Source organism: Bubalus bubalis, chromosome 15 (assembly GCF_019923935.1).
Source record: "Bubalus bubalis isolate 160015118507 breed Murrah chromosome 15, NDDB_SH_1, whole genome shotgun sequence".
NCBI classification, from domain to species: Eukaryota; Metazoa; Chordata; class Mammalia; order Artiodactyla; family Bovidae; genus Bubalus; species Bubalus bubalis.
Genome location: NC_059171.1, coordinates 12731682 through 12749099, shown reverse-complemented (window position 1 = coordinate 12749099; position 17418 = coordinate 12731682). Strand labels below are relative to the sequence as shown.

Genomic DNA, 17418 nt, shown 5'->3' with positions numbered 1-17418 from the left:
TCGCTTTGATTTACAACCCAACTTTGGAATAACTGAGTCAGCAGAATCCGTTCGTAGAGGAATCGAACAGTTAAAATACGGACCTAAGATATTCAGCGTCAGGACCAGCCTCTGAACAGCTGATGTCTCCGCAGACCGCACCCCCCGCCCAAACTGTCCGGGGTTCAGCCAACCCGAGTACGGTCACAAGGCCACCTGAGAGGCGACAAGACGGCAAACACTAATAGGGGGCGGGAGCGGGAGGGGCTCTGTTTCCCGCTTTTCTTAGGCCTCCCGGAGCGGCGTCCCGCGCCGGCAGGTTTGATGCCCAGTCAGAGACGGGGCGGCGCCAGGGCTCGGCCCCGAGGCCCGCCTACCCGGGCCGCAGGGTAGCGGCAGAAGGCGCGGGGCGGCGGGAGCCCCGAGGGCAATCCTTGGGCCGCGGGCGCCGCGCTTACCCGGGAAGGGCTTGCGCAGGTGTTTCTCCAACAACGACTCCTGCAGCAGGAACTCGAACCAGGAGGTCTGCGGCGGGGTGCAGGGGCGGCTGGAGGTGGCCGCCTCCCGGTCCGCCGCCTCCGCGCTCATCCTGCCCCCGCCGCCGCTACCCCCAGGGACGTTTCCCGGCTCCAACCTGACGCTCGGACGCGGGCCCCGGGGCCTCTGACGTGCGGAACTGCCCGGAAGCGAGGAGGCACGCGGAACGTCCCGGAAACCCACACAACCCAAAATGGCGGCCTGACCCCCCGCCGGGGCGGGACGTCCTGGTTGCGTCCCCATCCCACCCCCGCCGCGCCTCCAGACCAATCGTTATTCGAGTTGGAGGAGGGCGGGGCCGATGTCCCGGCCACGCCTCCTCCCAGTTATCCTAGGAGACGGCTTGCTGGTGAACTACGTCGCTCAGTTTGCTTTCCCTGTTCCCTTGGCCAGCCGACAGAACAGCCTCATCGGCAGGCCTGAGAGTCTTCGGAAAATTTAGTGAACCCTACAGGTTCAGACTGTGATCTAGGCAAATCTGTCTTTGTTGATTTCAATTTTCCGACGTCCGTTTCTGAGATTTCAGTTCAGTTCAGTCCCTCAGTCGCGTCCGACTCTTTGCGACCCCATGGACTGCAGCACACCAGGCCTCCTTGTCCATCACCAACTCCTGGAGTTTACTCAAACTCATGTGCATGGTGGAGAAGGCAGTGGCACCCCACTCCAGTACTCTTGCCTGGAAAATCCCATGGACAGAGGAGCCTGGTAGGCTGCAGACCATGGGGTCGCGAAGAATCGGACACGACTGAGCGACTTCACTTTCACTTTTCCCTTTCATGCATTGGAGAAGGAAATGGCAACCCACTCCAGTGTTCTTGCCTGGAGAATCCCAGGGACGGGGGAGCCTGGTGGGCTGCCGTCTATGGGGTCGCACAGAGTCGGACACGACTGAAGCGACTTAGCAGCAGCAGCAGCATGTGCATGGATTCAGTGAGGCCATCCAACCATCTCATTCTCTGTCATCCCTTGCTCCTGCCTTCAATCTTTCCCAGAATCAGGGTCTTTTCAAATGAGTCAGTTCTTCGCATCAGGTGGCCAAAGTTTTTGGAGTTTCAGCTTCAACATCAGTCCTTCCAATGAATATTCAGTACTGATTTCCTTTAGGATGGACTGGTTGGATCTCCTTGCAGTCCAAGGAACTTTCAAGAGTCTTCTCCAATACCACAGTTCAAAAGCATCAAGTCTTCAGCGATCAGTTTTCTTTATACTCCAACTCACATCCATACATGACTACTGGAAAAACCATAGCCTTGACTAGATAGACCTTTGTCAGCAAAGTAATGTCTCTGCTTTTTAGTATGCTATCTAGGTTGTTCATAACTTTTCTTCCAAGGAACGTGCGTCCTTTAATTTCTTGGCTGCAATCACCATCTGCAGTGATTTTGGAGCCCCCCAAAATAAAGTCTGACACTGTTTCTACTGTTTCCCCATCTATTTCCCATGAAGTGATGGAACCAGATACCATGATCTTCGTTTTCTGAATGTTGAGCTTTAAGCCAACTTTTTCACTCTCCTCTTTCACTTTCATCAAGAGGCTCTTTAGTTCTTCACTTTCTGCCATAAGGGTGCATATGTGAGGTTATTGATATTTCTCCTGGCAATCTTGATTCCAGCTTGTGCTTCCTCCAGCCCAGCGTTTCTTATGATGTATTCTGCATATAAGTTAAATAACCAGGGTGACAATATACAGCCTTGACGTACTCCTTTTCCTATTTGGAACCAGTCTGTTGTTCCATGTCCAGTTCGAACTGTTGCTTCCTGACCTGCATACAGATTTCTCAGGAGGCAGGTCAGGTGGTCTGGTATTCCCATCTCTTCCAGAATTTTCCACAGTTTATTGTGAAGGCTTTGAAAGGCTTTGAAATAGATGTTTTTCTGCAACTGTCTTGCTTTTTCCATAATCCAACAGATGTTGGCAATCACACATCTAGTTAGTATTAAAATAGGGACTTGAGTTTCCATTTTATCTGATCCCAGAGGCCAAACTTAGCATTCTGCTTCATAAAGAAGACACCTGGCGTGCTGCGGTTCATTGGGTGGCAGAGAGTTGTACACGACTGAGCGACTGAACTGAACTGCAGGAATTACCTGGCAGCTCAGTGGTTAGGCTCAGCACTTTCATCGCTGCGTGTCATGAGCCCAGAGTTCGACCCCTGGTCGAAGAACTAAGATCCCACAAGCCGCACAGCATGGCCAAAAAGAAGATACCTTGCTGATGGTTTTTTTGTTTTTTAAATAGTTGTAAACCTACAGGGTGGTTGCAAGAACAGTGTACAGACCTCTCACATCCCTTTTGCCCAGATGCCTCAATTGTTAATATTTTGCCACACTTCCTCCATTATTCTCTCTCCACAACACCTTCTTGGATTACCCTGTTTCCTTTGGACACCAGTAGAAGGACCAGCTTCTCCTGGTTTGGCCAGGACTGTCCCAGTTTTAAAGTGAAGTCCTGCAACCTAACAAGGCCCGCCCCCTTCCCGGCAAACCATAACAGTAGGCAAGTCAACGTGGATGCAACAGCCCCTCGCTTTGCCCGGATGCTGGATGCTACATCTCCCCTTCGAGAAGGAATACGGAAAGGGAAAGGAAGATGGGATGAGAAGCTTGTAGTAATTATTAATAAAAGGGCCTGAAGGCTGTCACAGGGCCTGAAAGGCACTGGGGTGCTTAACTTTATGTCAAGAAAAAAATTCAGGAAAGACATGGTACCAGATGTAGCAATATCAGGAAAGTAAGTAGAATCCTAGCAAACATTGTTACAATGATGGTTACCTGTTACAGAGTATCTTGCAAGGGTAGCATTCTGTAGGTGCTCAACAGTGACTCAAGTAGGAGTTTCTGTTTTATGCTGATGGTAACAGCAGTAGCTGGTCATAGTCTCCCCACGAAAGCTTCATGATACTTACATCATGAAGACTTTACAAGAGCTTAAAATATTTTCTCTTATATCCTCCCAGCACTCTCGGTTTTCCAGTAAATTATTAACTTTTCCCTTCTGAAATCAGTCCTCCCCACTAGGAAAATAGAGTTATAATGGGGGAAAAAAAGGCATAGAGATATTATTACTACTTTGTACCCAGGCGGCACTAGTGGTAAACAATGGGCCTGCCAATCTAGGGACGCAAGAGACGTGGATTCGATCCCTGGGTTGGGAAGATCCCCTGGAGGAGGAAATGGCAACCCACTCCAATATTCTCGCCTGGAGAATCCTATGGACAGAGTAGCCTGGTGGGCTACAGACCCTGGGGTCCCAAAGAGTCAGACACGACTGAGCACACAACAGTGTACCCTAAAGATTTTTTCATAAAGGGTCTCTAAAAAATCATATAAATATAAATAAATTTAAATTCAGTTCATATTTATCTGAAAATTTTTAAAAAGCCAACACTGCTAAGTCGCTTCAGTCGTGTCTGGCTCTGTGAGACCCCATTGACAGCAGCCCACCAGGCTCCGCCATCCCTGGGATTCTCCAAGCAAGACTGGAGTGGGTTGCCATTTCTTTCTCCAATGCATGAAAGTGAAAAGTGAAAGTGAAGTCGCTCAGTCGCCTCCGACTCTTAGCGACCCCATGGACTGCAGCCTACCAGGCTCCTCCGTCCATGGGGTTTTCCAAGCAAGAGTGCTGGAGTGGGGTGCCATTGCCTTCTCCAACATACTATGATTCAATTATGAATGCATATTTAAGTATTCAGTTAAGTATTTTGCTGATGGATGCACTGCCATCTTGTGGCCGTTTGTGGGTAGTACATCTACCAGTGGCGTAGATCCCCCGGCTTTTGATGCTTTGCTGTGAGGAAGAAGGCATGTAACAAGAGGCTGGTGATTGGAGGTCATCTGTTCTTTACATAAGCTATCCTGCTACAGTTAACTGAATCACATCTTCATAGAGGCTTCCAAAAACAGAACTCGGGAGAGATAAGAAGTGAGTCCTATAGCTACCTAACACATTCCTGATGCTTCCATTGACTTTCTCCGAGGCCTTCCCTGAGCCCTGTTCCCTGCTGCCATAGCACTGTGCATCCCCATTGGGGCACTCACCTCATCTCCTTGCAATTCCTGAACAGGCTAACTTTGCTGCTAGACTACGCTCGTGAAGGTAGGTGGGAAGGAGCAGGACAGTGGTTGCACTGTTTACCTAGTACAGTCCCTGGCACACGACAGGCACCCAATAAATATTTGCTAACTAAATAAGCAAATAACCTCAGATATGCAGATGACACCACCATTATGGCAGAAAGTGAAGAAGAACTAAAGAGCCTATTGATGAAAATGAACGAGGAGAGTGAAAAAGTTGGCTTAAAGCTCAACATTCAGAAAACTAAGATCATGGCATCCAGTCCCATCACTTCATGGGAAATAGATGGGGAAACAGTAGAAACAGTGGCTGACTTTATTTTGGGGGGCTCCAAAATCACTGTAGATGGTGATTGCAGCCATGAAATTAAAAGACACTTACTCCTTGGAAGACAAGTTATGACAAACTTAGATAGCATATTGGAAAGCAGAGACATTACTTTGCCAACAAAGGTCCGTCTAGTCAAGGCTATAGTTTTTCCAGTGGTCGTGTATGGATGTGAGAGTTGGACTGTGAAGAAAGCTGAGCGCCGAAGAACTGATGCTTTTGAACTGTGGTGTTGGAGAAAACTCTTGAGAGTCCCTTGGACTGCAAGGAGATCCAACCAGTTCATTCTGAAGGAGATCAGTCCTGGGTGTTCATTAGAAGGACTGATGTTGAAGCTGAAACTCCAATACTTTGGCCACCTGATGTGACTCATTTGAAAAGACCCTGATGCTGGGAAAGATTGAGGGCAGGAGGAGAAGGGGACGACAGAGGATGAGATGGTTGGATGGCATCACTGACTCAATGGACATGAGTTTGGGTGAACTCCAGGAGTTGGTGATGGACAGGGAGGCCTGGTGTGCTGCAGTCCATGGAGTTGCAAAGAGTCAGACACGACTAAATGACTGAACTGAGCTGAACTGATAGAATTATGCACAATGCAAACATGTCTAAAAATGGGAGAGAGAAAACAACAAGGGCAAAAAAAATTTTGAATCAAGTTGTAGAAAAAAAGACTGAAATGGGGCACCAGAGATGAACACAATTTACCTGCCTCTCACTGGCTCCAGGACTGCCTGTGCTACAGCTATGCCCCCATCACCACCTCCACCACCACAATACCACCTGGAGGATCCCTTGTGTTCAAGGGGACTGACCACCGGGGTCTGAGAGATAATCAGCAATATTGAGCTCATTGCTGCCATTTCCCAAGTCCATATCCCTCTTGCAAGTAATGCTTTCAGTTCAGTCAGTTCAGTCACTCAGTTGTGTCCAACTCTTTGCGACCCCATGAATCGCAGCACGCCAGGCCTCCCTGTCCATCACCAACTCCCGGAGTTTACTCAGACTCACGTCCATCGAGTTGGTGATGCCACCCAGCCATCTCATCCTCTGTCGTCCCCTTTTCCTCCTGCCCCCAATCCCTTCCAGCATCGGGGTCTTTTCCAAAGAGTTAACTCTTCGCATGAGGTGGCCAAAGTATTGGAGTTTCAGCTTCAGCATCAGTCCTTCCAATGAACACCCAGGAGAACCCCATGAACAGTATGAAAAGGCAAAATGATAGGATACTGAAAGGGGAACTCCCCAGGTTGGTAGGTGCCCAATATGCTACTGGAGATCAGCGGAGAAATAACTCCAGAAAGAATGAAGGGATGGAGCCAAAGCAAAAACAGTACCCGGTTGTGGATGTGACTGGTGATAGAAGCAAGGTCTGATGCTGTAAAGAGCAATATTGCATAGGAACCTGGAATGTCAGGTCCATGAATCAAGGCAAATTGGAAGTGGTCAAACAGAAGATGGCAAGAGTGAACGTCGACATTCTAGGAATCAGCGAACTAAAATGGGCTGGATTGGGTGAATTTAACTCAGACGACCATTATATCTACTACTGTGGGCAAGTGGTGCTTTACATTTCATTAAATTATAGGAGCTGGCTTTTCTTACTCAGGGTAACAGGTTGCCTAGCAACAGCATACTGTCAGGAACTCACACTGCCTGAGAAAAGATGGCATTTCATCATCCACATTGGCCTAACAGAACTGGGAGGAGGTGGTACCTATCTGTGCGGAGGTGGGGGAGGCCCACTGCTCCATCACTAAGAAAACAAACTAAGTGCTAAGGGGTGGTTTCAACCTGGACGCCCTTGCCCTTGGCTTCCAGTTAGATTCACTCAGTGGGAAGCTGGGCAGGAGAGGAGAGCGCGAGTGGGGAGAGGTCAAGAACCCCCTTCCTGCCCATACCGATGGTTTGGCCTCTTCAGGACTAACAGCAGCAGCCCTGGGTGATTCCCCATCCTTTGTGGACCCCTCGTGGCCGCCCACATCTCTTGGAGTATGCTGCTCATCTGTTATCTAGTTCCTGCTGGGATCTTGACTGCCACACTTAAGGTTCCTTTGCTGGAGTGCTTTCTGGAGGAAGAACTCTGTGAACCACACTCTTAAATGGGGAAGCCTGGGTGGAGAGGGGTGCAATCGGGCCTCTGCTGCCAATCTTGTCAGTGGACTGGCTGCTAGCCACACACTACAGGTTCCAGGAAATAGCAGCCAGTCAGTTATGGCAATGGCCCTGGAGCAGCCAGCCACTTTAAATCACACCTTGCTCCCTCAAGAGGAAAGTCAGATCCCAGAATAGACTACCCCCACAGACTTAAAAAGGATGGGTTTAGATGTGGAATCATAGCTGTTAATTATAACTTGCCTATTTTTCAGCAGTTCTCAGAGGTTTTTTTTTTTTTTTTTTTTTTTAAGACAAAAACATTTAACACTTAATGTTTAGAGACAGTGCAATGGAAGAGTCTCAGGAATGCAAAATACATATATGTTTTTTTTCTGTGGGTTCTTCTCAGTTATATCATGCTGGCTTTTCTTCCCTCCAGCTTTGAGATATAATTGACAAAACTGTATAAATTTAAAATGTATAATATGATGATCTGATCCATATATATTTGTGAAATGATTACCACAGTGAAGTTAGTTGACACATCCATTAGCTCACAGAGTTACCTTTTCTGTTTATGGGGTTTTAAGACTTAGCCTCTCAACAAATTTCAACAACATATATAATTTCAAGGAAATATTGTTAGTTGCAGTCACCATGCTGTAGTAAGATCCTCAGAGCTTATTTATCTTCTGATGAAAGTGTGGTCAACATTTCCTCATATCTCTCACCCACCCCATCCCTGGCAACCACATTTCTATTGTTTTTATGAGTATGACTTTGGAAGATTCCACATATAAGTCAGACCTTGCAGTATTTTTCCGTGTCTGACTTATTTCACTCAGCGTAATGCCCTCAAGGTCGATCCATGTTGTCAAAAATGGAAGGATTTCCTTCTTTTTTATGGCTAAATAATATTCAATTGTATATATACACCACATGATGGACAGTTAGACTGTTTCCATGTCTTGACTATTGTGAATAAGGCTGCAATGGACACAGGGGTGCAGATATCTCTTCCAGATAGGGATTTCTTTCACATTAACTACACTGACCATATGCTGGTCAAAAATTAAAAATTAAGAGACTTAATAAAAGAGAGATGAAGTCCATATAGCTCTTGCAGGAAAGAGACCCAGAGGTAATATGTCAGAAACCCAGGCTCCTTTTGTCTTTGTAGCTCTGCTTATCCTCAGCATCCGGTATTCACCTCCTGGTACAGAATGTCTGCACCATCTCCAACCATCCTGTTCACATTCCAGCTACCAGAAGCGGGAAGGGGGGCAGTAAGTGGGACACAGCAGGGTGCATTCCACTTCATTTGAGGACATACTAAGAAGTTGCACACACCACTTCTCCTCATATCCCATTGGCCAGCACTTAGTTATTTGGCTGCTGTGCCAGGCGGCAAGGGAGGCTAGAAAATGTAGACATGTTTGTGGGTAACCACGTGCCCGGCTGAAGTACTTGCATCTGATATCTTTGCTTTTTAATACGCAGTCTACCTTTGTCACTGCAATAAGTAAGTGCACCCAAGAGCCAGAGTCCCTGACGCCTCCCGCGGCACGTTTTACTCCATTTGTCTTTGCAGCTCTGCCCCGAATTGCTGGCTACTTGCATCTGCCTCATACAATAAAAAACAAGGCGAGCGAACATTAGTGCCTCTGGACGGACTCGAGAAAGGGCACGAGCATCACCCACAGGACCCCAGAATCCTCATCCCGAGGGCCCAGGCTCTCTCCCTCTCGGCATCCCCGGCGCCCGGACGTCGAGCTACACCGTCAACCACCTCCACTCCCCAGGCGGCGGCGGCGCAGGCTGCAGCCTGGGGGACGGACCGGAGCCGCAGAGCTGGGACGCCGGGGCCCGCGCGGGGAACGGTGCGCCATCTGCTCCGCCCGCCGGCGGGATTACAGTGTCCACTTGGCGGGGGCACCTTCACGCGCACTTTGGCACCCCCGGGGCCGCCGCTGCCGACCGAGCAATTCAAACACAGCGCGCCCCGAACAGCGCGGACCCGGGGGCACCGCGAGCAGCTGGTCGCCAGGCTGAGCTCCCGAGGCCATCAGCACGCCCTCCAAGGGTTCCGTGGAGGCAACGAGGAGGCGTGGGGCCGCGGCCCTGCGAAGCCTTCTAGTGGGGCGCGGGGGTCTCTGAAGCCCGGTGGGAAGGAAGCAGTAGCGGCCGGGGGGCGGCAGGCTGGGGAGCCGTGGCTCCGGGGAGCCAGGAGAGGGCTCCCTCCCTGACCCTCAGCAGCCAGTCCGCCCCCCTCGGTGGGCGGTGGCCCCAGCTCTCTCTCTAGTTCACTTCAGTTCAGTCGCTCCGTCGCGTCCGAGTCTTTGAGACCCCATGGACTGCAGCACGCCAGATCTTCCTGTCCATCACCAACTGCTGGAGCTTACTCAAACTCATGTCCATTGAGTCGGTAATGCCATCCAACCATCTCATCCTCTGTCCTCCCTTTCTCCTCCTGCCTTCAATCTTTCCCAGCATCAGGGTCTTTTCAAATGAGTCAGTTCTTCGCATCAGCCCATTGAGTCGGTAATGCCATCCAACCATCTCATCCTCTGTCCTCCCTTTCTCCTCCTGCCTTCAATCTTTCCCAGCATCAGGGTCTTTTCAAATGAGTCAGTTCTTCGCATCAGGTGGCCAAAGTACTGGAGTTTCAGCTTCAGCATCAGTCCTTCCAATGAATAGTCAGGGCTGATTTCCTTTAGGATGGACTGGTTAGATCTTCTTGCAGTCCAAGGAACTCTCAAGAGCCTTCTCCAACACCATAGTTCAAAAGCATAAATTCTTCGGCTCTCAGCTTTCTTTGTAGTCCAACTCTCACATCCATACATGACTACTGGAGAAACCATAGCCTTGACTACACGGACCTTTGTTGCCAAAGTAATATCTCTGCTTTTTAATATGCTGTCTAGGTTGATCATAACCAACTAGGTTGGTCATAACTCTGTTAGCTTGGGGCTCAATTGGCCACCAAGGCTCTGCAGGTATTTGTTGCGGGAGGGCTGCTGCTGCTGCTAAGTCGCTTCAGTCGTGTCCTACTCTGTGCGACCCCATAGACGGCAGCCCACCAGGCTTCCCCGTCCCTGGGATTGACTCCCTTTATTTGGTTGACTTGGTTTCCATTCATCAGTGTCAGGCAGTATTCTCCAAATACTCCTCGGAGTCAGGATGCCTCCCTGTGTGAACCCGACTCCAGGGTCTTGGCCTCAACATAGGCCAGCCACTGCGGTGCCCATCCTTGCTACAGTAGCTTGGATTCCGGACAAGGGTCCTTTGTACACTGTGCACTCGGGGCTCTAGAACTGCCATGCCAAACCCTCACGTTAGACTCTATTCCATGCTCTCTTGGCTTCTGTCTCCTTGAAAGAAACTAGAATAATCTGGAAATGACATTGACCAGGTTTCTTGGCCCTCCGCAGTCAACAGAAATTGACCAGAGGCCAGTCAAGAAATCTCGGCAAGGCTCTTTCAGGGCCCCACTGCAGCAGAGGGGAGCTATAACAAGCAACAGGTTCCTTACATGGGGTGATGGTAGGAGTGTGTCCACATATGGGGCCGGAGGGGTGGCTCAGGTGTATTGCCCATCCCTTTGGTGGTGGTGTGTGCAGGGCGCATGTGGAGTACACTGTTTTTGCTCCAGGGTCTTTAGAAGTGGCAGTTTGGTGTGTGGGTTTTTTTGGTTTTTGTTTTGTCTTTTTGTATCTTTTTGTCCATAATTTGCCCCAACTTGCATGCACATATGGAGAAGGCAATGGCACCCCACTCCAGTACTCTTGCCTGGAAAATCCTATGGACGGAGAAGCCTGGTAGGCCGCAGTCCTTGGGGTCACTAAGAGTCGGACATGATTGAGCGACTTCACTTTCACTTTTCACTTTCATGCATTGGAGCAGGAAATGGCAACCCACTCCAGTGTTCTTGCCTGGAGAATACCAGGGACGGGGGAGCCTGATGGGCTGCCGTCTATGGGGTCACACAGAGTCGGACACGACTGAAGCGACTTAGCAGCAGCAGCGGCATACACATAGTTGTTCTTAGTTGCTTATAATTTCTTTGTGTTTTGTAGTTGAAGTAGATATTTGTCCAGGTACAAGCATTACAACACTGCAGCAAAAGGTCCAAGGTCCCAGACTCAGAACCTCTTTCACCAAGGCTGCTGCCTGGTTCTGCCAAGAGGTCCCCATCTCCTAGATTTCCCATTTCCATAAACCTGTGCTGCTGCTGCTAAGTCGCTTCAGTCGTGTCCAACTCTGTGCGACCCCATAGACGGCAGCCCAACAGGCTCCCCCGTCCCTGGGATTCTCCAGGCAAGAATACTGGAGTGGATTGCCATTTCCTCCTCCAATGCTTGAAAGTGAAAAGTGAAAGTGAAGTCGCTAAGTTGTGTCTGACTCGTAGCGACCCCATGGACTGCAGCCCACCAGGCTCCTCCATCCATGGGATTTTCCAGGCAAGAGTACTGGAATGGGGTGCCATTGCCTTCTCTGCCATTAACCTGTGGTAAGTGCCAAAAGCCAGCCAAGGGAGCAAACCTAGCCTTAAATCCTAGTTATGACAATTATTTGCTGTATGACCATCTAGGTATGCCTGGTGGTCTAGTCCAAAAACTCAAGCTGGGCCAGATTCCCTCTCTCAGAAACTTGAAATAAGTAGTAACAGATCAAGGAAATTTAAAAAATTTGAGGCTGAAATGATGTCATGACCCAGATTTAGGAATGGGCCAAACCAAAGTAAATGATCAAAAAGCAAGAAATGAATAAGCAGAGCTAACTAACCGTTTTTTGTTGTTTTTTTTTCAGTCTTTCAGTCGTGTCTGACTCTTTGCGACCCCATGGACTGCAGCACACCAGGCTTCCCTGTTCTTCACCATCTCACAGAGCTTGCTCAAACTCATGTCCTTTGAGTCAGTGATGCCACCCAACCATCTTGTCCTCTGTCGTCCCCTTCTCCCCCTGCCTTCGATCTTTCCCAGCATCAGGGTCTTTTCCAATGAGTTAGCTCATTGGTAACTGTTACCATGGCAATATGTTGACATGTTACCATGTTACATATCCAGTGAGGCATCATACAGCAAATGACAGATACTGCTTACTTAAGAGGTCTTGACTCCTGACATTTTTTTCCTACAATGAAACTCTTCTCACCTTAACTTTTATTAAGGGAAGTTAACTGCTGCTCTTTGCAAGTGGAAGCATTTAACTAGAAGATTCCCCAGCTATGGTTGGAAAAAAAATGACATGACATCCCTTTGTTTCTCTGCTTTCATCTGGATTAAGCTAGCAGCTATAAAACCACAGTTTCCAGCTGGTTCTGTGCTCCAGGAAAGCACGTCATGATGGAAAGAAACCAGACCCTGATTCTGGTCATAGGTACATCTTTCATGTGACTAAAGCAGGATTAATTTCAGAGCTAGTCTTATAAAGTATGACCGTGAAAATTCTTTGCATTTCACCATTAAAGATGACTCAAAATTCCAATAAAATTATATAAGGTAATAATTAAATGGTTGAGATATATTTATATTAATGATCACAGAGTGGGGAGTAAGAAAGGATCTCAAAGTTTTTAAAAAGTATATATGTACGTATGTGTGTGTATCACTTCTTTTTGGTTATAAGAATTATTAGCCCTTAGAATCTTGTAAATATATATTGCTAATTACTCCAATATATTTTGTTTAATAAGCTCATACTTTAGGGCTAACTCTTAGAGCATTAATTTCTAATGCAATACTTAATGCTTTTAAAAAGACAATACTGTATATATAGGGGCTGTAAAAGTACTTACATTGCTATGTATTAGGAACTGGACAAAAACTTAATGTGAGATAGTAATACCTTACATTTACAAAACACTAGCTACATATCAGGAACTTAGAATGCTTTACTTAAAATATAATTTCTCTTTCCCACCAATGACCCAATTATCCTCATTTCCCTGTACTTTGTCACTGTGGTTATGAAACCCACTAAATAGTATTATAACTGAGTATTTGCAGCAATTACTTGAGCCTATTTTTTCATTTCTATAGGACATTTACCAGACTGACAAATAACCGTTCCCTCATTCAATACTTTCAGCCACAAGTTTTCAGGTAAGCAATAATTCTATGAATTTCATTTCTTTACCAATGATACTGCCAGGAGAGAAAGTTGATTTAAATTGTAAATTTTTCTGTGGTCATTGATAGCTTTTAAGTTTACAATATATACTCCCACAGTTGGAATGGCAGTATGACGAGGCCCCTGAGAAACAAATTTAACCGATGACAATTAAAAAAAAAAAACCAGCCACTTAAGTCTATGGAAATTGACCTAAGGGCATATAGCAAATGAAGAAATATTTATTCAAAAAACTTTGCTGGAACTCCATAAAAACAGCCAGTCTGTAGCATTTGAACTCAGGTGGCACTGGATTCCTCCCACTTCCCTCCAGCTCAGAATGATGGAAGCACCACTCCAGGGGTGAACAGCCCCTCGGTAACCACCCAAGGGCTACAGTATCTTCCTGAGAGGAGCAGACCACCAGAATTTCTCATCTCCCTCAGTCATGTGTTGTAGAGGGTAAATTCCAAGCAAGTGAAGCCAAGAAGTGAGGCGCTCACTACCTTCTTTCACTTAGTCCCCACTCTCAGAAGAGACTCTACCTCAGGCATGGCACATGAGAACAGTGGGTCCCTGACCCCCCTCGCCCCAGCTACTCTGTAAGTTCAGTTCAGTTCAGTCTCTCAGTCATGTCCGACTCTTTGTGACCCCATGTACTGCAGCACGCCAGGCCTCCCTGTCCATCACCAACTCCCAGAGCTTACTCAAACTCATGTCCATTGAGTCAGTCATGCCATCCAACCATCTCGTCCTCTGTCATCCCCTTCTCCTCCTGCCTTCAATCTTTCCCAGCATCAGGGTCTTTTCCAATGAGGTCAGTTCTTCGCATCAGGTGGCCAAAGTATTAGAGTTTCAGCTTCAGCATCAGTCCCTCCAATGAATATTTAGGACTGATTTCCTTTAGGATTGACTGGTTGGATCTCCTTGCAGTCCAAGGAGCTCTCAAGAGTCTTCTCCAACATCATAGTTCAAAAGCATCAATTCTTCAGTGCTCAGCTTTCTTTATAGTCCAACTCTCACATCCATGCATGACTACTGGAAAAACCATCATTTGGCTATGGACCTTTGTCAGCAAAGAAATGTCTCTGCTTTTTAATATGCTGTCTAGGTTGGTCACAGCTTTTCTTCCAAGGAGCAAGTATATTTTAACTTCATGGTTGCAGTCACCATCTGCAATGATTTTGGAGCCCCCAAAAATAAAGTCTGTCACTGTTTCCATTGCTTCTCCATCTATTTGCCATTAAATGATGGGATCGGATGCCATGATCTTAGTTTGCTGAATGTTGAGTTTTAAGCCAACTTTTTCACTCTCCTCTTTCACTTTCATCGAGAGCCAAAACAGGAGTTTGTAAGACAGAGTTTCAAATTGGGAAAGGCATGTCAAGAAGCCTCGACTACTGAACCCATGCTCTAGAGCTGATAAGCCTCAACTACTGATACCCTTGTGGCTCAGCTGGGAGAGAATCCGCCTGCAGTGCAGTAGACCTGGATTTGATCCCTGGCTTGGGAAGATCCCCTGGAGAAAGGAAAGGCTACCCACTCCAGTGTTCTGGCCTGGAGAATTTCATGTATAGTCCATAGGGTCGCAGAGAGTCAGATATGAGTGAGCAACTTTCACTCACTGAAGCTCACACATCCTAAAGCCTGCGCTCTGCAACAAGAGAAGCCACCGCAGAGAGAAGCCCATACACAGCAACTAGAGAGTAGCTTCTTCTTGCCACAACTAGAGAAAGCCTGTGTAGAGCATCGAAGACTCCGTGCAGCCAACAATAAAAATAAATAAATAAAAGAATAAACCCACCTTGTCCTCTAACAGTTCAGTTCAGTTCAGTTCAGTCGCTCAGTCATGTCTGACTCTTTGCGACACCATGAATCACAGCACACCAGGCCTCCCTGTCCATCACCAACTCCCGGAGTTCACTCAGACTCACGTCCATCAAGTCAGTGATGCCATCTAGCCATCTCGTCCTCTGTCATCCCCTTCTCCTCCTGCCCCCAATCCCTCCCAGCATCAGGATCTTTTCCAATGAGTCAACTCTTTGCATGAGGTGGCCAAAAAAGTACTGGAGTTTCAGCTTTAGCATCATTCCTTCCAAAGAAATCCCAGGGCTGATCTCCTTCAGAATGGACTGGTTGGATCCCCTTGCAGTCCAACGGACTCTCAAGAGTCTTCTCCAACACCACAGCTCAAAAGCATCAATTCTTCGGTACTCAGCCTTCTTTACAGTCCAACTCTCACATCCATACATGACCACAGGAAAAACCAGAGCCTTGACTAGATGGACCTTTGTTGGCAAAGTAATGTCTCTGCTTTTGAATATGCTATCTAGGTTGGTCATAACTTTCCTTCCAAGGAGTAAGCGTCTTTTAATCTCATGGCTGCAGTCACCATCTGCAGTGATTTTGGAGCCCCCCAAAAATAAAGTCTGACACTGTTTCCACTGTTTCCCCATCTATTTCCCATGAAGTGATGGGACCGGATGCCATGATCTTTGTTTTCTGAATGTTGAGCTTTAAGCCAACTTTTTCACTCTCCACTTTCACTTTCATCAAGAGGCTTTTTAGTTCCTCTTCACTTTCTGCCATAAGGGTGGTGTCATCTGCATATCTGAGGTTATTGATATTTCTCCTAGCAGTTTTGATTCCAGCTTGTGTTTCTTCCAGTCCAGCGTTTCTCATGATGTACTCTGCATATAAGTTAAATAAGCAGGGTACAATATACAGCCTTGACGTACTCCTTTTCCTATTTGGAACCAGTCTGTTGTTCCATGTCCAGTTCTAACTATTGCTTCCTGTCCTGCATACAGATTTCTCAAGAGGCAGGTCAGGTGGTCTGGTATTCCCATCTCTTTCAGAATTTTCCACAGTTGATTGTGATCCACACAGTCAAAGGCTTTGGCATAGTCAATAAAGCAGAAATAGATGTTTTTCTGGAACTCTCTTGCTTTTTCCATGATCCAGAGGATGTTGGCAATTTGATCTCTGGTTCCTCTGCCTTTTCTAAAACCAGCTTGAACATCAGGAAGTTCACGGTTCATGTATTGCTGAAGCCTGGCTTGGAGAATTTTGAGCATTACTTGACTAGCATGTGAGATGAGGGCAATTGTGCGGTAGTTTGAGCATTCTTTGGCATTGCCTTTCTTTGGGATTGGAATGAAAACTGACCTTTTCCAGTCCTGTGGCCACTGCTGAGTTTTCCAAATTTGCTGGCATAGTGAGTGCAGCACTTTCACAGCATCATCTTTCAGGATTTGAAATAGCTCAACTGGAATTCCATCACCTCCACTAACTTTGTTCGTAGTGATGCTTTCTAAGGCCTACTTGACTTCATATTCCAGGATGTCTGGCTCTAGGTGAGTGATCACACCATCGTGATTATCTGAGTCATGAAGATCTTTTTTGTACAGTTCTTCTGTGTATTCTTGCCACCTCTTCTTAATATCTTCTGCTTCTGTTAGGTCCATACCATTTGTCCTTTATCTAGCCCATCTTTGCATGAAATGTTCCCTTGGTATCTCTAATTTTCTTGAAGAGATCTCTAGTCTTTCCCATTCTGTTGTTTTCCTCTATTTCTTTTCATTGATCGCTGAGGAAGGCTTTCTTTCCTTGCTATTCTTTGGAACTCTGCATTCAGATGCTTCTATCTTTCCTTTTCTCCTTTGCTTTTTTTTTGGTCCTCTAACACTATCCTTCAAAGAGCCAGGATTTAATTGGTTGTGGAGATTTATACCCCAGGGATTGTTGAAAACTAAATACAGCAATCAGCTCTATTTAGATGACGAGGGGAACTTAACAGCTGGATAGGGTCAAGGAAAGATGGTAAGGAGCCCTACAAAAATCAATGTCATACAAGACTATCTGTGTACATGCCTAAGGCAGTGACATGTGAGACCAGTAACAGACTCCACTATGTGGAGGAAACAGATGTCATTAAAACAGTCCAGCTAACAATAAAGAAATAAACAAGCCATTTATAATTAACAAGCTCCAAGGGACAGTGAGTGAAGTGAAAGTCGCTCAGTTGTGTCCGACTCTTTGCGACCCCATGGACTATATATTCCATGGGATTCTCCAGGCCAGAATACTGGAGTGGGTAGCCTTTCCCTTCTCCAGGGGATCTTCACAACCCAGGGATTGAACCCAGTCCTCCTGCATTGCAGGCGGATTCTTTACCAGCTGAGCCTTTACCAGGGGACAGGGGGTTGTCAATTTCCAGAGTTGCTATAGACAAAGCTTATCAAAGAGAAAGATGTTACCTTTAGAAAGAACCAAATGAAAATTCTGAAGTTGAA

At 47.0% G+C, this 17418-nt stretch overlaps 1 protein-coding gene across 2 annotated transcripts in view; it reads right to left on the bottom strand.

Annotated features, from left to right (window-relative positions):
• Positions 1–726, bottom strand: part of INTS8 (integrator complex subunit 8) — a 45829-nt gene extending 45103 nt beyond the window's left edge. Inside the window, exon 1 of one of the 2 annotated variants that reach the window (XM_025265046.3) lies at positions 438–726. In XM_025265046.3, coding sequence (XP_025120831.1) covers positions 438–567 — 130 coding nt within the window. In that variant the 5' untranslated portion in view covers positions 568–726. The remainder of the gene's footprint in view (positions 1–437) is intronic. The other variant, XM_006076264.4, reaches the window with a different exon arrangement.
• Positions 727–17418: the final 16692 nt, after the last annotated feature.